Source organism: Sphaerodactylus townsendi, linkage group LG08, assembly GCF_021028975.2.
Source record: "Sphaerodactylus townsendi isolate TG3544 linkage group LG08, MPM_Stown_v2.3, whole genome shotgun sequence".
Classification (NCBI taxonomy): domain Eukaryota; kingdom Metazoa; phylum Chordata; class Lepidosauria; order Squamata; family Sphaerodactylidae; genus Sphaerodactylus; species Sphaerodactylus townsendi.
The window spans coordinates 35616565-35638669 of NC_059432.1; the positions used below are offsets into that span (position 1 = coordinate 35616565).

Below are 22105 nucleotides of genomic sequence, written 5' to 3' on the forward strand. Positions count from 1 at the left end.
GTTTGCGCGGGCTGCCCACAGTTGACCCAGGGACCACAAGAAACCAGGCAGGGAGAGTACACTAGCCTCCCTGCCGGCCCGAGGGCTGCTGGCCTCCGCCGCCTCCCCCTCCTCTGGCCCCTCCGTCGGTCTGCTACCCCTCCTTCTCTCCAGGACGTTCCTCCCTGAAGCTGTCTCCCTCCCTCTCTGGCTTCCTCTCTGTCCTCTTTGTTGCCTCTCTCTGTTTTCTCTCTCACCACCCTCCACGCGCGCACACACCCTCCTTCCCTCCTCCTCGCCTGCACTCTCTCCCTCCGTGTCGAGGCTGCGCCTTTTTATCCCCTCTGCAGCCAGCCCCCGGCCTGAAAACCCCGCCCCCGTCATCAGCTGGACAGGAGCCAGCTGGCCGGGTTCGTCAGGCCCGGTCTTCCCGTCGCGCTGCCTCCTGCCTCCGAGATCTTCGCCTGACGACCCGGCTGGCCAGGCAACAGGTGAGGCGGCCGGGAGCGGCTCCACCCCGTCGGCGCGCCGGCAATCGGGCTCGGCGCCCTTCCGAGCCGCGCTTGCGCGGCGACGAGGCTCCCCCTCCCTTGCGGCGGCGCCTTGCGCTGGCGAGCGGGCGTCCGGTCGCTGCGGGCGGGGCCGCAAGTCCGGGGAGGGGGTGGGGGCTACCCCCGCTCCCGGACACCTATGCTCTGTAGTTGTTGAATATTTATATCCTCTATTATCCCCCCCCTTTTTTTGTAATCCATGACAAATTACTAGTACAGTTAAATGTTCTTTTTATAATTCTTGGGGTTATCCTCACTGTAGACCTATCATTTTAACCTTACCTAGTCCACTTGTGCCAAAGTTCAAGGCAGGTGGCCAAGAAAGGTCTTAATTTGAAGAAAAGTCTTTAAAGGAGAAGAAAAAATGTCTAAGTTTCCAAAAGTGTTAAACTGGCACCTCTCTTATTTATGTGGTGGGGGGCGGGTGGGTAGGAGTATGAGTCAAGGCTGCAAAGGTTAACTCCTTGTTATGGCCACTATAGCTACCACTTGAGAACATACCGTGTTTCCCTGAAAATAAGACAGTGTCTTATATTAATTTTTGCTCCCAAAGATGCACTATGTTTTATTTTCAGGGGATGTCTTATTTTTACGCTCCACAGCTGCATGCTCTGGTGTTCTGTTTGACGGGCATGCTTCCAAACAAAAACTTTGCTACGTCTTACTTTCGGGGGATGTTTTATATTTAGCACTTCAGCAAAACCTCTACTACGTCTTATTCTCAGGGGATGTCTTATATTTGGGGAAACAGGGTAGTATGGATGCCTTCAATTTTTGGTGTACCCTGTCTTGAAGAAAGGCTAGTACCTGAATAGGAGCAGCAGTGGCGTAGTGGCTAAGAGCAGGTGCACTCTGATCTGAAGGAACTGGGTTTGATTCCACCCACACAAACATGGAAACTGGCATTTTGCAGCACACAGTGTAAGGAATAATATGAAAATCTAATAATTCATAAGGCAGGGGATGAAGGCCATGCTAATAAATGCCAAGTGGATGTTGCCCTCGGAACTGTTGCACCAGCGTTTTTAGACCTATGCCACCTTTTGTGACTTCTGCATTAAGCCCAATGGGGGCTTTCTGGTGGCAAAAAGTCTTTTTGTGTGTTTGTAGCCTACCCCTGCCACTGGGAAATCTCTTTGGAAGCAATGGACCAGCATGGTCGAGGCTGGGCACCTGGTCCACTGGATGGGGCTGTCTGAGAAGAGTTTGTCCTTGCTCGTCTCTCTTCAGATTTCAAAGTCCTTCATAAGGAACAGGATGTCCAGAGGAATAGAAAGTGTGCAAATAAAGAAGGAAGGATAGATTAGACCTGAGGAGGAGATCTCTCTGGCTATTTGCAACATGGACTGAAGAAGTTATAGAAAGAATAGTAACAAATGTGGGAAGAAAGAATAGGTACTACAAGGGACTAATCTCAGCTGCTCTCCCTCTGAGAGGAAGGAGTAAAACTGAGTCAGGAGTTTCCCACCTGGGATACAGGGTGGAATTTTTTTAGTCCTGCTTCCCTGAGCAGGCAGCGGGGAACACCGAAACTTCAAGCTTCCCTCCTACTCACAGTGAGACTGTATGTTGTCGATCTCATGCGGTATAAAGGCCCAGGCCAGGGCCTTTAGTGCCTTGGCCCCTGCCTGGTGGATTTCCCTACCACTGTCCGTTGGAGTCCTGCGGGACCTTGAGCAGTTCTGCAGGGCCTGTAAAATGGAAATATTCCACTGGGCCTTTGGGCGGGGGGGGGGGGGGATAGCTGCTGAAGTTGGATGGCATCCCCTGTATTCCAACTTGAGATGACTATACCATCTGGACCAACGCTCGTAACTTGTAATAATTCGTAGCTATATGTTATGTGATCTTCGCCATCTGAAATATATATATTGTATTAATAGATTATTTATAGTTTTACATTATTTATATTGGGTTTTAAATCGTAAAGTTTTATCATGGAGACTGTACACTGCCCAGAGACCTTCGGGCATAGGCGGTATACCTAGATAGATAGATAGATAGATAGATAGATAGATAGATAGATAGATAGATAGATAGATAGATAGATAGATAGATAGATAGATAGATAGATAGATAGATAGATAGATAGATAGATAGATAGATAGATAGATAACACTAATACACTTCGATATCAACCTATTCTAAACTGTAAAAAGAATTTTACACGAAGGTGTGTCTGTGCATCCAAGATGCTTACACAGGTTGCGGTTTAACACAAATACAGTGAGGTTATGAGAATCCCCACAATAAGCTTTGGACAGGCAAAGATCATCGGCACATGGAATATGCATGAACTGCTGCTTTCCCATGGTTGACAATAGAACCTTGTAAAACATATGTTTCTAAAAACAACTTGTAATTTAGCCTCCAAAAAACTTTTTCTTCTTTTAAAGATATGAACATCACACTTTAGCACACAGGAACATTAAGTCTATCAATCAACAGACTCCTCAAATAAAGAAATTTCAAAGGGAAATTACGGCTGGAGATCGCTGAACTAATTTTACAAGTACAGAACAATGGACCTCCCAGGGCTAAACAGGGATAGAGGATTTTTATTTCATTACATATGCTAATTTTCTGCCCCCCAGAATGTCTCTTCTGCTCTAACCAAACTGATTACAATAAGCATAGTACTTTTACAGATTATGGCAATTTACACACTTACATCTTGCAGTGAGATTTGCCCTCAACTGATCCGTAGAATTTCCCCTGCAGCATGTGCTTTGAATTTTACACTTTCCCCCTGCCTTTTTGCCCCCAATCCGCCGTGGCTCCTTATCAGCCATTTTCTCTCTCCCTCCCCTCCTGTTTTTGAAAGGATTCCTCTCATTTGCATTTGTGAACTAACTTTAGGGCAGAAAAACACAAGCCCGGCTATTTGTGTGTTCTTTGTCAAATCTGCCTAGTATCTGCAAGTGAAACACTAAGGTAAAGATCCATTGGGACCTGTGTGAAATAGCAAAATCCACTTGCAAACAATTGTGAAAGTGCATTGAAAGTGCATTATTCTGCATTTGCGAAAGTGCCCGTAGTGAGAAGAAACAGCATATTGACAACATTTGACAGCAGTCTATCGCACTTTTCAGTGTATGTGCAAGATAAGTAGTAATAAGTAATCTGTTTACAGCTGCAGCAATGTACACCTGAGGTGCCAAAATACAACACTATTTATTCGTCATAGTTTCCTGCTAACAATCTGTGCTCTAAAAATGGAAAATATATTTATTTGATCCTCTTTTTATAAATCTTTTCACAAAAGACCAGTTCACTTTCAGAAAGATAAACAACCTTGGCTATTTGATACAGCCTCGAAAGTATATTTTGAGACGGTATCCAAAACAGTTACGACCTGTACTGCTCTTCAGCTCCAATCTCATTAAGGTTTATTCTACCACAGAACATGACCATACTACTTTACCTAATGAATACATAGCATCTTTACATCTTTTTTTGCTGACAATATAATCTAAAGTGGTTTACAATTCCTAAAAGCAAGGAGTTTAAGATGTTTTCTGAAATATGCCCTCACTTCTAAATACTCAAGGAAACTGTGGCCCAGCCAACAGAAAATGATAGGGAAACATCTCATTTTCAATGTACGCAAAAGCCAAATAAGTGAACTGCTTGCAGAACATCATGAGTCGCTTAGGGAAGTTCTTCTGCCACAGTACATAGAGCATAGGTGTCAAACTTGCGGCCCTCCAGATGTTATGGACTACAGTTCCCATCAACCCCTGCCAGCTGGCAGGGGATGAAGGGAACTGTAGTCCATAACATCTGGAGGGCTGTGAGTTTGACACCTGTGACATACAGCAAGAAAACATGCAGCTTTGAGGAGGGTATCATTAATAATCTCTGCTGAATTGTAATCAATGGACACTATTGCATTATGTAAGTGCCATTGTTGGTGTTCTCTTAGTTTCAGCTGGAGAACAAAGTAACACTTTATCAACTATGCCAATTAAATGAAATTGAAGAAACAAAAAAGGAACCCACCCACCCTGCAAACAATGATGCAGGACGATAAAATTGAAAGTTACGATTAATAGAACCTGGTTCTTAATAACATATGGGCAAACTTAATTCAGGCAATTCATCATTCTTTTTGCTGATGAATGAAGTAAACGTATACAATTTTAAAATATGGTTTTTCTTGTACTGATATTTTTTTTAAAGGAAATATTAATGTTGGCATTAATTCTAAGAATTTGGAAGGAATAAATGACCATTAGGTTTAACAAGTCCCCACAATCCATAAACTCTTTTCTTATTTACCTTTCAACATGGTCCTCCCAGTTGATCCTCCTACAATATGCAGTGCACCACTTCTTGCTCCCAATGATGTAGTTGCTTCTAGCAGAGCACCGCTGATAAAATTTGAAAGTGAGGTCCTGCATAAGGTAGCACGATACTCAGCAGGGCTTTGAATACATGGTTTTATGCAAGAGCAATTGCCTCTGCAGCAGCAGTTTGCACGGTGTGCTAGTGGTTCCCTCACACGGTGGGAGAAATATTCCAAAGTATCTTCTGCTCCTTTCGTTGATTTGAAGCTCTGTCAAAAGCAAAAAGGGAAAAGATCATGAGCAAATAAATGTTACCATTACATGCTGCATTTTCAAATGGTTAAGTAATCTACCATTCTCAGACACTTCGCTAATCTGAGAATCCAAAATCAATTTGAGCAGTGCTTGAACAACATTTTTTAAAATCATTAACAGATAGCTGGAAGAACAGAACTTGAAAACATATTGTCCATTACACAAAAAGGGAGGATCTGAAGACACAGAAGCGTTTTAAGGGTGAGTTAGGCCTGGTTTCAACATGCAATGGAAAGGGGTGGGCTGTTACGGTTGCCATCTCTGGGTTCAGAAATTCCTGGAGATCTGGGGGTGGAGCCTGAGGAGAGACCTCAGCAGGGTATAATGCCGCAGAGTCCACTCCCCAAGGCAGCCATTTCCTCCAGAGGGACTGATCTTTGTCATATGGAGACCACTTGTAATTCCTTGAAATGTCTAGGCCCCACTTGGAGGATGATCACCCTGTGGACAGCACTATCAGACTAGGAGCCAGGAACATTTTTTGAAATTCTCCTACATTACAATTTTCTGTTAGAATAAAACTAAGCACACAAAGAGATAGGCTAGATCTTAAAGCCAGTGTGGACTCTATGCTGGAGAACCAGGTTTGATTACCCACTCCACATGAGTGGCAGAGTCTCACCTGGTGAACCAGATTTGTCTTCCCACTCCTACATCCCTGCTGGGTGACCTTGGGCTAGTCACAGTTTATTCAGAACTCTCTCAGATCCATCTACCTCACAAGTTGTCGGTTGTGGGGAGAGGAAGAGAAAGGAGTTTGTAAGAATCTCTGAGTCTCTTTACAGGAGATAAATCCAAACCTCTACTCTTATTTCAATCAAAAAATTCATTTTTGCAGGTATTATTACATGGGGGAAGCATTAAAATGTGACAAATGGCCCCCCTTTGCCACATCAAAAAAAGCTCATTTTGCTACTTTGTCCTTTGACCAAATATTTGGCCAGATCTTAGAGACAGTGTATGAGAAAGGAACGGTGAAATAAGAGAACAAAAGAACTTCAAGAGTTCAAAGTTGACAGAGCTGAAGGAATGAACATTTCCCAGCAGGAATGTGTCAAACAAAGGGAAGAAAGAAAGGTAGGGATAAACCTGAAGACAGCTTTAAAGCTAAGTGCAAAGTTTTTGTTAGACAGAGAAGGGAGGTGAAGCCAGCATAAGGATTTGAGGAAGCTATTTACACAGCCTGAGAGATTAATGCTTTTGGCAACAGAGTTCTGGACAGTTACATTAAGTATAATTCATTTTGCCACCTATAACTAAATTAATTGCCCAAATGGTTAACTCTGCCCTTGCAGAGGTCCAGTCCCTCAGAGGAAGCATCATGTACATACTGAAACCCAGAACCCTGCATAACTTGGAGACAAATCCCAAAGGCTTTGGGCCAAAGCAAAACCAAAGCATTCTTAAATCTGATATTGTTTCAGAAAGAAGAGGGTGAAAGTAGAGGAGAGCCTCTTTCATGTGTCCGTTTCAACTGACGGTTTTACACAAAACATTTCAATTATTGCATGTCAAAAAGAGCACCATTCAGAACCCCTTGGGAAGGAGTCACCTCTAGAGCAGTCCATATTTAACGAGCTGAAAGACAGCATCTGTGATTCATAATGTTGAGACAACCTGACCTTTAAACAGTCTTTCTTCTTCAATCTGTAGTAAACCAAGTGAGGTCCTTGGTCAATCAGCACCATTAATCGTACTCAGCATTGATGAGAGCAGATATGGAAGTACTGACCATAGTAAAGATGCAATTTGGAAACATTTATGTAACAGTATGCTGAAGAATACTCGGTAGCTTTCTGCAATTTCAACTGCTGTGTTTTCATAGTCCTTTCTTTGGCAATGTTTGTTATGGATTTCTCCCCTTCATTCATGACACATTTCTTTAAAGAGCAGAATTTCTTTTCTTTTTTTTTTGGGGGGGGGGGGGTTAGATCTTTCAGTTCAGGAGATAAAAGATCTAATTTTTCACATTTACCTCTAAAAGGTACATTGTTTAGAATCCATTTAGATAACGATGTGTGCCAGAACTTAGCTACCATGCTAAAAAAAAAGAACTTATTTTCAACTGCAATGTTCCTTAAAGTACATACAATTGAAGAAATGTTGCCTCAAATTAATGGATTATGTTGCAACTAGATGGCTAGAGCCTGCTGCTTCTGTTGTGCCACAAAAGTGAGATACAGGTTTTGGCACTGATGGTCTATAATAGGGAGCTATTATATATAATATACCCCCTGCAGCTTCACAACAGCAGGTTCTAGGCCCTGCTTGCAAGTAGAGTTGCAAAAGCCTAGAAAACAACTAGAAAGACTGAGTAAACTTATTCTTCTGTCCCTCTCTGAGGTCTTTTTTTTCTTTACATTTTAAGTAGAAAAAATGTAAATTTGGGGAAATGTCGAATGTAAGACTTACATGAAATGTTTTCTATTTTCTATTTTCTTTTAAAGACAAGATTCTACTCATCCAAAATGCTTCATGAGAATTGTGTACTATTAAGTATACACTATTTTCATGCATAACAATCTGTAACATCAAAAGTGTAACCCAAAGGGGGGAGGAGCAAATGGAAGCAGTGCAGCATTATGCCAACATGGGTGCCCACTCTGGCTGCACAAAGGGCAAACACACTGGTGGAAGAGCTATTATGCTGGCAGCAGGCACTACACAACTGCACAGCAGTTACTGTGCACACCAGCACCCCTCCACCACAGAAGCCCCTGCTAGCATGGGTGAGAGTGGACAGGGCAGCATTCCTGGGAGGGGCAGAGCCAACTTTAGTGAGCTCCCAGTGCACTTTTGGTCCAGGAAATCATTCCCCTTTTTGTAGTGCAGACTTATGCCATCAAAAAAGGTTGTGTAAGTCATTCCCAGTGACGGGGCTCCTTGAGTGAGATGTTTTTCTCCTTCTGCTCTGGCACCCGCTCTGCTGATTGCCTCTTTGGAGGTGTGCCAGAACGCCATCCCAGGTCACTGCTCTGCAGGGCCCCCTTTGGATTGTAGGCAACTGCAATACTTAGATGTAATTCAGTAAGCCTTGAACCACAGTTTTGAGCTGTATTTAATCAACCCCAGAAAGTCTCAAGCAGCGGGCATGCATATCAGCCTTTCTAGTATGTTCTGAAAATATTTACCAAAAATCATTCCCGTTTTCTATAGTTACTTTTTCAAAATATGGTAAAACTTTGCTACATATGAAACTCCTAGTTGTTGCTTAAACAGCATTAAAGTTGTCTTAAGCAGTGAAGAAAGCAACCTTTTGTTTGTAGAACAGGCAGCAGTGTTTTGTTGTAACAACGCCTTGAAACTAATGATGTTAATTATACAATTGTATAAAAGTAGACTCTGGGACACTTAGTTGTCTCCAGAGAGTTTGCATTTCACCCACTGTTTTCAAACACTGTCTCCTTTTCTCCACTGCAGCGGAACTTTAAAAAAAATGATACAGAGATGAAGGTTAGAGACAAATAAATGAAGCCTGCAGCTGTTTGAAATCTGATGGCCAAAGACAAGCCATTAGCCTCCCATTATAAAAGCAGCTCTGGTCCAACAGGAAGGATGGTTTAACAATTTATCATGGCTAGGCAATGTTAACAGGCTTTCCTGAGGAGTCACCATTCCTTGCTCTACTTTTCTAACTGCATATTCTTTATAGCAATGCTATACAAAGGGATTCCTGTCTACTGACAGTTGAATAGCTCCAAATTAGCCTGATCTCATCAGATCTCAGAAGCTAAGCAAGGTCAGTCCTGGTTAGTATTTGGATGGGAGAACCTCCAAGGCAGTGGTTCCCAAACTTATTTGGCCTACCGCCCTCTTTCCAGAAAAAAATACTACTTAGCGCCCCCTGGAAATTAATTTTTTTATTTTTTTAATAGCAATTAAACAGAAAGATATATGTATTAATGTTTCTACCTGTGGCCATCACCGCCCTCCTGGATCGCTGCAGCACCCACCAGGGGGCGGTGGCGCCCACTTTGGGAATCACTGCTCCAAGGACTACCAGTGTTGTGATGCGGAGGCAGGCAACGGCAAATCACCTCTGAACGTCTCTTGCCTTGAAAACCTGGTTACCATAACCTGTCATAAGTCAGCTGTGACTTGACAGCACACACACACACACAGCGGGAAAGCAGGGAAGCTGGTTTCAATAGTATGAACTCAGCGGAGAATGAAGGATTAAATCTCTTCTTACCTTCCACATGGCCCTGAGGTGACATGTGCCTGCAACTTGCACAGATTGGTAAACGTCATTAGTTCTGTTTAAGCTCTCACAAAAAGCAGAAAAAGCAGCTTAGTGCAGATTTGGAAAGTGGACAGCATTCAGTATCTTCTGCTACTGTACCACTACAGTGTACTCCACCTTAAAGCACCTTTTTCCTGGGAGAAAGAGGGCAAGCATTCAGTTGCCCTTGTTTGCTCTATTTATGTCACCTTAAAGGTCAGGATCACCATGAAAAAATGACTTGGTTGATAATAAGATTTTCCAAGAGAAAAGCTTTTGCCCGTACCTTTAGCCACAGAGGTAAGGAACAGATTCTGGAACACAAAAAGTGAAACCTACGTTTGAAAAATAATGATTTAACCAGAATACCCATTCTCATCAAGCGGCTATCATACTATGAATAAGCCATTCTTGGCTCCGCAAACCACTTCTGTTGTAAAGATAAACAGCCATCAGTAACCCATGAAAGAACAAGATCGGTGATATATCTGGCCTGTAACTCAATATAAACAGTCTGTAACTCAAGAAGGTGTTGCAAATTACATATTTTTTTAAACACACAACTCAGCACAAAAGCTTTTATGTAACAAATATACTACAGAAGGGTCAATGTCGCCTCAAAAACAGTGCCTGGAAACAGAACTGTCCTAAATATGTAATTGATGAAGACATAATATGTCAGATTTACACTACATAGATGTTTCCATAAGTTCTCAAAAGTAGTCTTGTTTTCTCAAGTGCTGATCCTGGTGGTGGCAAGTTCCATAAAGTCACAGCCGGTTTATACTGACCCTGAAGAGTTTTCAAGGCAAGAGACATTCAGAGATGGTTTGCCATTGCCTGCCTCTGCATGGCTGAGAGAGATCTGAGAGAACTGTGACTGGTCCAAAGTCACCGAGCAGGTTTCATGTGGAAGAGTGGCGAATGGACCCCAGTTCTCCAGATCTGAGGCTGCCAGCCTTAACTATTATATCATACTGGATCTTGTAGATATCAAAGATATTAATTGGCTGGATCCATCAGTGCCTTCTGAGAAGGAAAGGCTACAATTTCTCTGGATGTCCCGCTCAAAAGGCAATTTCATCATGCAACCTAAAATGTTCCCAAGAGTTTCCCAACCCTCAAAAGCTGTTTTTGGGGGGAAGCACTGGGAAGTGTAGAGTATAGAGAGAAGAAGATCCATGGAGCTCTTCCTCACAGTTTATTTATTTATTTATTTATTTATTATATTTGTATACCGCCCTCCCCGAAGGCTCAGGGCGGTTTCCAACAACATAAAAATTTAAAACATCATAAATATAAATATAAATTAGTTAAAATACATAAAATTTTAAACTAGAGATGGCTTCAGCTATTCTATTCCCCCTTTTATGAACCCACGGGAGGCCAGATGTTTACTTATTATTGCGGTTGATATCATCCCGGCTGGCCAAACGCCTGGCGGAACAGGTCCGTTTTACAGGCCCTGCGGAAACTTTGTAAATCCCGCAGGGCCCTGATCTCACCTGGAAGCCTGTTCCACCAGGTAGGGGCCAGAGCCGTAAAAGCCCTGGCCCTTGTAGAGGCCAGCCGGATCGCATAAGTTCTTATGGTCTAACCCAGTACACCCACCATAAACATTGCAAAAGACATTCCTTCTTATGCATCTGGGTGGGTTGGGACACAGGAAGAACAAATAAGTCTTTGCTTTTATTTTCCTTAAAGACAACATTATAGACTGACATACAATGTAATTAGATTCAGATTTACCAAGTAAGAATCTAAGCAAAATGATTGCAACTCCTAGCAAAATAACCCTTTTTAGCCTACTGTTGAGAGTAAGCTCATTCCGCACATGCAGAATAATGCACTTTCAAACTGCTTTCAGTGCTCTTTGAAGCTGAGTGGAATAGCAAAATCCACTTGCAAACAGTTGTGAAAGTGGTTTGAAAATGCATTATTTTGCGTGTGCGTAAGGGGCCTAAGTTACAAATATCTTAAATTCACTGCAAAAGAAGACTTGTTGCATTATGTTTTTCAACAGCTACAAGAGCAGAGAGAGTTATAAATTCCTGTTCAGAGATGCGGAATGCAAAAGACACTTGTGAATCACCACAAGGCGCAGTTGCTGCCGGGGATGGGGAAGAGCGAGGCCAGTGACGACCACCCCCCCACTAAAGGAGGGGCGGAAGGGAGAAGGACCTGATGATTGGCGGTTTGGCGCATGGGTATGGCTCTGGAAGGGAAGGGGAAGGGAGCTAGGGAGCTACGCCTTCCCCTTGGGAACGGCAACAGCGGCAAGAGGCGACCGCCCCTGTCGAACCGGGCCGAAGGGGAACATCTCTGGCCAGGAGCGTCCGCCCGGCAGAGCCCCGCAATGGAACGAAGCTCGGAATGAGGCATCCGCCCTGCTGAGCTGTCGCACGTCACCGTTTGACCAGACCCAGACCCATGCTTAGCCTCACGCTTCTGCTCAATAAAATGGCTATGGCCAATTTATTACCCAGCAATTGAGTACTGTGTATTATTGTTAAAAGGGGACTCGCACAAAAGAGATCCACCCTCGGACAGCAACAGGTTTCCTGTTTGCAAACTACAGAGCCCCTCTGTACGAGTAAGACACTTAGGGGCTGTTTGCCCTGCTGTTGATAGCCAGACTATGACATTCGACTCATCAGACCTACTGCATCAAAGCTCCTACACATGAAGTCTGCTGAGAGACCTTTGGCTAGTCACAGTTCTCTCAGAACGCTCTCAGACCCACCTCTCAAAAGGTGTCTGTTGTGGGGAGAGGAAGGGGAAAAGTATGCATACCACTTTGAGACTCCTTTTGGCTGAGAAAAGTGGGGTATAAAGCCAACCCCTTTTTTTCTTCTAAATTATTTCAGATTTAATAATCACTTTTGGGATGCTGCCCTTTCACTAGTAGCAATGTCACTCTCATTGCCTAATAGATCTAAATGTTTTTAAAAGTATGTCAGTGAACAGCTCCAGAGATCTGGCAGCAGAACACAGTCCTGCAACAGCACCACCCTGCTGCCTCCAAGAGGGCTTCCCAGCGGTACAGGGAGTCAAAAAACAAAGAAACCCCATTGCTCTGTCACTGGAGAGCCCTCCACTGGCCTCAATGGACTTATGTCACCCAATAAAGGTAAGGCTGAGGCGTAGCTGCTGAAAATCCAGGCTGGAAGCCAACTGACGCATCTAGCAGAGGCGTGAGACTGCTGACATGGCGCTAGGTCTTGGCACTGCAGTGAGCAGCACTGGATGTCTGCTGGCATTTTTGCCCCTCTGCCAGGGTAAGTACCCTGGAGAGGGCAAATCGCTGGTGCAGGCATGTGCCACCTCCACAGTGTGATTCCCCTTTGAATGGGGCTGTTAGACACGATTTTATTATTTTTAAAAAATTATTAAGGAAATTTACAGCACATACTAATGATCTCTCTGACATTTCCAAGGAACTTTACTGTGTTTTCCTTAAGGCAACGAGCACCCAGGCCTCATCTTCCCCACTCCTCTTGTGCAATTAGTCCTATGAAAAATCTATACTTTAACACAATGCAGGCTTTGCCAAGATTTAAAAAAAGATATCTGACATGAATGTAACCAAGGTGCATCTTCAAAGTACTCAGCACCTTTAAAGCAGGGCATCAGGATAGAAACACTTCTTTAAAATATTTTATTAACACTTTGTTTTAGAAAACTAGCATGTAGAAACCCATTTGTTGGTTTTATAGATTTTTAATTCCAAGTTGCATTGGGAAAAAAAATCCACAAATGCCAAAACTGAATCATTCATGAGGGAACAAGAAGATAACAGTCAGGGGAAAACAAAACACATATATATGCTCACCAACAAATCCATATTTGGCCATTAAATAGACACTGAAAACAGATTAGTTGTTAATATGGTATCTTGAAAACAATTTTTTTAAAAAAGGGGAAAAACTCAACTCAGACTATTTCAATAGCATCCACAGGCCAAAGAACTGATAACCTTTGTGCAATAAAACCTTCTCACAATGACAACTATTTTCTCATATTGTAATTTAAAACATGTCTAAATGTATTTCAGCTGTTCAAAAGAGTCTCTGCCTCCTTAATTTGGTTTTTTAAAGCATGCATCCTGAGAAAACTGGGCAAAGAAAACTGCTTCAGTAGCTTTTGGTATGGAAGCATTCCTTGAGCACAGCTATATTAAAAGAGAAGATTACAGACTCTCCCAAAAGACTAAAAAAAACTTCCTGGAGACTCAGGAACAAACTACATGTTACTTGAACAATCTATGATCAGGCTCCCAACATTTTCTTTAACATCCAGAGGGGAATAATTAGGATGTGGGCAACAGTGGTGTGGTGGAAGTTAATTTTTTCTTGTCATATTGTTTTTTCAAACAGATTTCTACTTCCCATGATACAGGGAAAAGATCAGTGACAGACCAGTCTTTTTCCTTACCACAGCTCTATGTCTAATGTCTAAAAAAAAACCACCATTGTGATCTGATTTGATTTCTGCCCCCCACCAAGCAGTTGCTTTTCAGAATTAAAGAAAACAATAAGACTTCCATGAGACACGGAGCTTGTGCTTCTTCAGTATTGTTCCTAGTCCTCCAAACTATGAGCAAAGGCATGAAATCTGCTTGCACGCTCCTTCTTTGCTCATTCTCTCCCATGACCCCTTCCTCCATTTCCCATCACTTGCTACTGCACCAAATTGGGCAAACAATGACTTTGGCAAACCATGGTTTGTCCCAAATATCAATCCATACAGTTAATGGTTTACTGAGAAAATACTGTATATCTTTCATGAACTCCCCAACTTGATACTTGTAAAAACTCCGCTTTAAGTTCTGGAAAGCTTATGTACACATACAAAATATGTACAAGAGCAAAAAATAAACACTTGTGCATTTTGTGCAGGTAATGATAGTACAGGAAATGATCTTGTGTTTAAATGACTCTAAATTTATCCATATAAATACTGTCAATTTAACCATAGTAAACTGTAGTGTAAGAAAGGCACAGCTACGGTGGTATACAAGGGAGACACCCTTTTTTCATAGATCTTTGCCACTGTGTGCCATTTTGATCAACCAAAAGATGCAGTGCCTATGCAACCAGTCCCAATGAATACTAGGCACTCAGTTTCATTAAACAACTGTTAGTGATGCAGCAAGTGTCTAAAAGGCAGCCATAGTGGAAGTAGCAAACTTTTTTCTTTCCCATATGGTTTTGAAGCAAACATGTGGCCTGCTCTTTCCATTTTCACCTTTCAGACTCAGAATAAGCGATAGTCTACAATCATTGTGCAGTATTTGAGAATCAGTGCTTTATAAAATATTAGATCAGTGCACATCGTTTTGGGAGGCAGGATATGTGTAAAAAGCCTTTGTATGTTGCAGTGCTATTGATGTGAACTCTGATAGGTTATGCTGTTACAGGAATGAGAGACAGGCTTCACTTGTATGGAGGAAAGGAAAAGGATACCATTGAGGTGGGGGCTACCTCTATTTTCTGTTCTGTGACTGCAGCTATTGTTTAAGGTAGGGCATAAGGTTTTGCAATGGCAAATGTCCACACAATCTGTTAAGCAGTGAATCTCTACCCATGCCTGCCATTTTGTAGTTTCCTTTCTTCATTCCTTTCCAGGAGTCAGGACAACAACTGTCTGCATCTTTACCCTTATATCTCAGCACTGAAAAGGCTAAAGATTCACTTTAAAAAAATGAAAGCAGGCAATTCAAAGAAACTAGAGATTATGACAATAGATTGCTACAACTTAATTGCATAGTAAGGTATGACCGCTGGAAAAATCTGTGGTATGCCATGCATGTTGAAAAGGTCAATGAATTGTGCTGTGCCTACTCTCAAAAGCACACTCCAAATCAACATGAGGTACATACAAAGTATCCAAAAACAGTTCAACAAATGGATTTATCAACAATTCAAAATCAAATTTCATAAATCTATCTTGCTCCCACCCAGAATCTTCAAGCGGTTTAAATGCCATTGTTTAAAGTGCAACATGAATGTGTATTCATTTAATCATTTGATGTTATTTTTTCATGGAAAACTCACTTTAAAAGCGTTGGAAACGGCTCCCATAAAGCAGGGAAGATCAGTTTATGACCTGGAAATAGCTAGCCAATCAAGTACTGTGCACACTTGGCTTTGATGGAAAATTGGCAGAAACAGCTTCTCATGAGCTCAATCCTGGACAAAGAATTTTCCCATAAGATGATAAGTCCCCAACTACAGTGCTTTGACCAACAAACATTATAGAATGGTAGGTAGAAATGATAGTTACCTGCAGAGATGTACCCAAAAACTCTCTTAGGCTCATTCCGCACCTGCAGAATAATGCACTTTCAAACTGCTTTCAGTGCTCTTTGAAGCTGTGTGGAATAGCAAAATCCACTTGCAAACAGTTGTGACAGTGGTTTGAAAATGCATTATTTTGCGTGTGTGGAAGGGGCCTTAGATTTTCTCATTTGCAACGGACTATGTGGCAGATAAAATGTTCTGACAAATGGCTCAACAAAATTAAGGCATTACAGAAATCTTGAGATGAAAATGAAGGACTGAGGAAGACAATTGATCTTAAACAACATAGCAATTTGTATGCCTTTTCAAAAAAATAAACATTTTAAGCGTTAGTTTGGATAATTTAAGATAAATGTTATACTAATGTTAAGACAAAATTCTGGTTATTTTATACTAGGCAGTTTAATGTGATTTTTTTTTTGTCCAGGCACATAACTTTTTCGTAGCATCCCCCCTTCCAAATGCTATACAGCAAAGATTCAGCACTCACAACTGTTTTCCAATCAACTGCCTCAGAAGGACAAAGTACCAATAGGTGTAATAACAAAACTTGGGGGAAAGGTCTAATCTAAGGCTTTCACTTTAACTTTTGTGTTATGGAAGCAGTACAGCATTCACAAGGCTGCTCTACCTGCCTCTTGCTTGTCTTGGAATAGTATAAGTCCTGGAAAAAGGGCGTAAGAATCCAGTGCCTTGAGAATGACCACCCAAGTGTCTGAAGTCAAGGGAATGAGCCTAGATGGAAGGAGATGCAAACAGAAAGGTTTAGAGCGAAGGTGTGTGTGTGTGTGGGCACCCCATCCATATGGGGAATGAAGTGGAAACTTCCCCCCAGATTACTGTTTCATCATTCTCTGAGGCCGTTTCCGCACGGGCAATTCATGGCGGCCTGGAGACGGTTAAAACGCCGTCTCCAGGCCGCCATTCGCACGTCCTGGGCGCGGCTGCAAGCGCAGCAGCGCTGCCACTGCGCCGCCCTCTCCGGCCTGAAGCGGCGTTTCCCCAGGCGCTTCCCAGTGCTTTTGCAGAAACTCCGGCCATGAAGCAGCTGCCGGCGGCGGCAAGCGGCTTCATCTCCCACCTACCCGGCACTCCACACTTGTCCCAGCTGGCGGGCCTCCCGGCGCGGCGCCGAGGGACCTGAGGACAGGCCCCCTGCCCTGCGCCGCTGGAGCAGGCGCGCAGGAGCCGGAGGCGTGTCCCCAGGCCTCAGCGACGCGCCGGAGGCCGGGGACAAACGCAGGTCGGCTTCCAGAGCGCCCGGTGCTCAGCTGGCGCCCGGCTGCCAGCTGCTTCAAGGACCGTTCCATCGCCGGACAGTCTCTCCAGCGTCTTTGGGTTAGGCGCGCAATGTCGCCCGACCTACCGCCGTTTCCGCCGCCCGTCGCGGCCTAATGCACTGTGGAGATCCTTCTTCATGGTAAGACAGGATAACAACTGGATAGACCACACTTTCCTTGGAGCAGACCCCAATGAATCAAACAGGACATAGCAGACCTTCTGTCAACGTGCCTACGTGCAGTCTGTCATTTCACATTGGCTTAGAATGTATGCTATATGCAGTCACACCTTACCTTCCTTTTTTATCCCTAATTCTCTTCCTATGTAAGTGAAATACTGGCCATAGGGTCCATACTATAAAAATATTTAATAAAGGAAAGCATAGTTGCTTGCCATCACTGCTTTTATGCCATCTTTCTATCCATAGGGAGGAAACCTTCACTTACAATGTCCATGTTTCCTGGATCATGACTGAGATTTTGTCGCCCCTTGAATGAATGGTTTCAGGACAGCTAGGTTTTGGTTTATAAGCTTTTGAAAGTCCAAGTTCCCTTTGTCAGACATTTTGACTCTTGAAAGCTTATACCCCCAAAATATTCTTGGTCTCTATGGTGCCACTGGACTTAAATCCAGCTGTTCTATTGCAGACCAACAAGGCTATTACTCTCTGAAACTTATTTTAGAACATATGCCAAGATGATGAACCCTTTCAGTATCTGCTAATCCAATTTATTTACCTCCAACGGGCCAACATAAAGATATATTAATTGTCAGAATAAGAACAAGAGTATAGTCACTGATAAAAAAGCATGATTTACAGTGCTATCCTAATTGAATTATACTCTAAGCCCCAACTTCAATGAATGCTGAGGATAACACTGTTAATGTCCCCACCAGTTTATTGTTTCTTATACCTTATAACCAACCTATAATCAAACCCAACCCAATTTCACTTAAGTTACATTAAAATCAAAGGGACCAATTAAGCACGCTCAACCAGGCTTGCTTGGGGCCTCTGGTGTTGAAACAAAACGTCAGCACAGACGTTTCAAATCTTTCATCTTTAATCAGCACAGACATTTGAGATCTTTCATCTTTTTCACCAAATAAAATATACTTAAACTGATTGTCAAAAAGCCTAACAAGAAAGAATAAAAATATGTTAAACTGTACTAAAGCCAGTAAGATATTAAAGGTCTAGAGTAAGGCTTTTCTGCCTTTTCCCACTGGAGTTCAATGTCATATGAGGCATTACTCCCTTAATGTAAAACATTTGGCTCTGGATCAGCAGAACAAAAATACTTTATATTAACTTCTCGTATCCTCTGGAGACCATTACAGAGCCAGGAACTGCAGTTGAGGCATCCATGAGATTTATTTTGCTTTGTATGTGTTAGTGTCAACTGAAATTCTGTATATATTACAACTTGCTTGCAAAAATTCATAGACACTAGTGCTCCTTTAAACTGCATTTATTAAAAGTGTAAAGGTATTAACAGTGGTATGCAACACTACTATGACAACTCTCCCCAAACATGAAGCAATGTAGTTGAACTGCCATGAGAGATTGGAAACATCTTTTTTTAGATTCAACATCCTTTTTTAGAAGAAACTTCTCAATCAAAAGTGATTGGTTATCTTCAAGTTTGCTGTTTATCAGTGCTTTCAAAGATAAAAGATTGGGAAGGTTGGCCTATTCCCCCACCCCCACCCCTCACTGTAGCATCTCTACTGAAGCATCTTTACTGGTTCAAGGACCAGTGTCCTTAGCAGAACAAAGAGATGCTACCAACTGCCTCAACATCAGCTTGTCCCACTTCATATAAAATAGCAGGATGGTCAAGACAACAAATTAGACAACAGCAAGCTGTGCAAGGAAGCTTGAATGGCAGAGTTGAGAGCTGCAAAGAACTGGCAAGTAGGGTCAGAAGCAGAACTATGAAAGGGATTTTGGCAGGATGGTTGAAGACTGGGTCTGCTACAGACCATCACACCAATCACTGACCAGTGATCCTTGGGTGAGAAATTACAGGTGTGCATCCCCTGGACATCTGCCAAAGTCTTAAACCACTTAAGAGGTATACCAGTAATTGTATTTGATCATACATCCTCTTTGCAACACTGGAAATCTTCTGACCTTTTCCTTTACTATGCTCCTATTCCAAATTGTGAACATACTACTTAGATCTACTTACTGACCAAACGTACTAGACGATCCATGATCAGACCTGCCTAGTAATTAAGAGCTGTTGCAGTCATGTGGAATCCCAATTCAGACGGGGGATGCACCATGGGGAGGGGTATTTAATCCTACATGTGCTAGTCAAAACCTTATGGCCATTAACCCTTAAAACAAAAGAGACCAGCATTGCCCATCAGTTGCCTTTGAAAGGACTAACAACTGCACAAAATGGGTGGAGGTTTTAATTGTGCAGGGATAGAAGGAATAACCTTTTCTTCTATTGCACCATAGTCCAATCCAAATCTCACATGACTGCAATGGCTGTTTCAAAATGAATATCAAATTACAGGCTTCACATCAGTTTGTCTTGTTTTGACGCAGAGAAAATGGACAATCCTGTGGGAGGGAAGGGCCCTGAGCCATGGCACAACGGCAGAGCATGCAAAAGGCCTCAGCTTCCATCTACAAGTGATAGATGCTGGGAAGGGCCACTTTCTCCCTGAAATTCAGGACAGCTGCTGTCAATCAGAGCTGTTAGTCAGTACCAAGACAGATAGCCAGTGTAAAGTAGCTTCCTACGTGCAGATAATTCTGGGAGTTAGACAAACAGTAAAAAAAAAACCCCAAAGGTCAAAATTTGTGAACATTTTATTTTTAATTCAAGACAATAATTTTGTTTTCCTCATCTCAATCTAGAAAGTTCAATATTTTCAACCGAGTTCAACTGACAAAGTTCAATACTTCAAGCATCTCTTGTTGATCTCAGCATATCGTCAAAGCAAATTTTTTTCATTTGCCTGGGTCCATCCATACCCAGTTCACATCTTTAGTCTGGAAGCAACCTAAAACTAGATCTTACTTATGAAGTTCTAGACCCATATCTGGACTAGACCACAGTATGGCTCAGGGTTCACATAATTGCACATTCCTCTAAAAAAAATAGGAGGGATTTCTGGCATCATTCAATAATGTCAGTCCTAGTCTGATGCAGTCCAATCAAGACAGGTGAACCACCTCGAACAGAACTAGATCTTTAAAATGGTGGTTGGATTGGGCAACTGAGGCAAATGTTCTTAATTGCAAAGGTAACATTCAAAGAGAAGGGAGGAGAATTGGACACTTATTACAGGCATGTGTCTGTTAATTCTCTTGCCTCTTCACTTACTAATTTTGGGCTCAGCACTCAAGCAGTACTCTAAATTTCTGCATTTCCCTCTTCAATGGAAGGCTGAAAGTGCCCTAGATTGGAAAGGTTGGCAGAGGATCAGAGGAGACTTGAAATAATACAACCTGCTACTGCAAAAACCACACAAATTCAGGAACACCACACAATTAAGACCGATGCTTGGAAACTCTTGCATATTTAATGCAGTCTATGATCCCTTGATCGACATCTATGAGGTTCTTTCCTCCTCCTTTACATCCTCTCAAAAATGGTGATAATACTACAGTAGAGAGTCAGTGTGGTGTAGTGGTTAAAGTGTTGGACTGGCATCTAGAAAACCCAGGTTCAAATCCCCACTCTGAAATGTAAACATGGTGGGTAATCCTGTGCCAGTCACACATTTTTAGCCTCAACCCTGGCAAGTGTTTGGATGGGAGATCTCCAAGGAATACCAGTGGGGTGATGTGAAGGCAAGTTACGGCAGATCACCTCTGAATGTCTCTTGCCCTGAAAATCTCACCAGGGGTCGCTATTCAGTTGTCACTTGACGGCAAAAAAAAAGCAGTAGTCATGCAATACTGAGGAGATTTTAAATAGTGTATGCCATCAATCTTTAATTTTACCTAGGCTTCATTTATATTTTGGTACATTTAAGACCTTAGAAGCAGATCTGTTCCTTAATCATCCATTGCAATAACAAGTTCTTGATCATGGCGGTCTTTGGAAATACAGCAACGAAAAAATATTACACTGCTGAAAAAGTTCAGTGGTTGCTACAAAATTCACTTTCATATACCATCTCCTATATGCATTACAATAGAAGATATTGCTAAAGCAATTGGAAATCTTCAAGGTACATACTATAATATATAATAGTCTAATAAGTCTGAAACAAACATATTTAGTACAATTGTCATTCAAAACAGATGCACTGTAGATAGTATATGGAATAACTGCAAGCCAAATGCTCTGCATTTTAAAGATTCTCAAAATATTGTTTAATATATTAAGCAGTTTCCCTAGTAAGAACCAAGCTGAATTGGTTGTTTAAATTCTTTAAATACTATACATTTTGAAAATACATTTTGAAAATAGCTCAATGGCACAATTTTTAAATCAATTACACTGGTGTAACTACAACAAAAATCATTATTATGATTTCTAGAATGCAGTTTCATTTTCTATGAAACACACAAATGTCAGAAGATGTAAACATAAATACTCTCAAAAGCAAATCAAAAGCATTTTGATTTCATAGAACTGTTTTAGTATAAATGCAGGCACAGATCCCAAATCGTATATATTATTTTCAGAGTCACACAGAGCAGTCGTTTGCTTAATATTACATTTTAACAAGTAGATTGTTGGGTTTGGAATGCTAGCATTAAAGATCATAACTTTCTGAACGTATTCTGAAAAAGGAGAACTCCATAACTGTACAATAACTTACAGAATAGTAAGTTACAGTAAATGTCTTCAAAACTGGCAAAAATGCCATTAAAATTTCTATAATGAGAGCACCAAAATGGATTTTAAAGTCAACAATATCTATAAAATTCAAAAGCATTCTGTGTAGATATTTAATAATCAGTTGCAAAACAAAACTAGTAGCCTAGAAATACCATTTTTCATTTTTACCTTCAACAATAAATCTTGGTCTTCAGCCCAGTTCTATGCATGTATACTCAAAAGTAAATACTTCTATATTCTGTGAGACTTAAGTTTAGGTAAGTGTGCATAACACTGTGCCAAACTCAAAGCATGTTTCAGTAAGGATGTTGATATGTTTAGAACTGCAAAATGTCTCTGGCTAACAAGC

At 41.9% G+C, this 22105-nt stretch overlaps 1 protein-coding gene across 7 annotated transcripts in view; it reads right to left on the reverse strand.

Annotated features, from left to right (window-relative positions):
• PLCE1 (phospholipase C epsilon 1) overlaps nt 1-22105 on the reverse strand; it is a 175521-nt gene that overhangs the window by 86295 nt on the left and 67121 nt on the right. For all 7 annotated transcript variants that reach the window (XM_048505288.1, XM_048505291.1, XM_048505290.1 and 4 more), the window contains exon 3: nt 4812-5088. In XM_048505288.1, coding sequence (XP_048361245.1) covers nt 4812-5088 — 277 coding nt within the window. The remainder of the gene's footprint in view (nt 1-4811; nt 5089-22105) is intronic.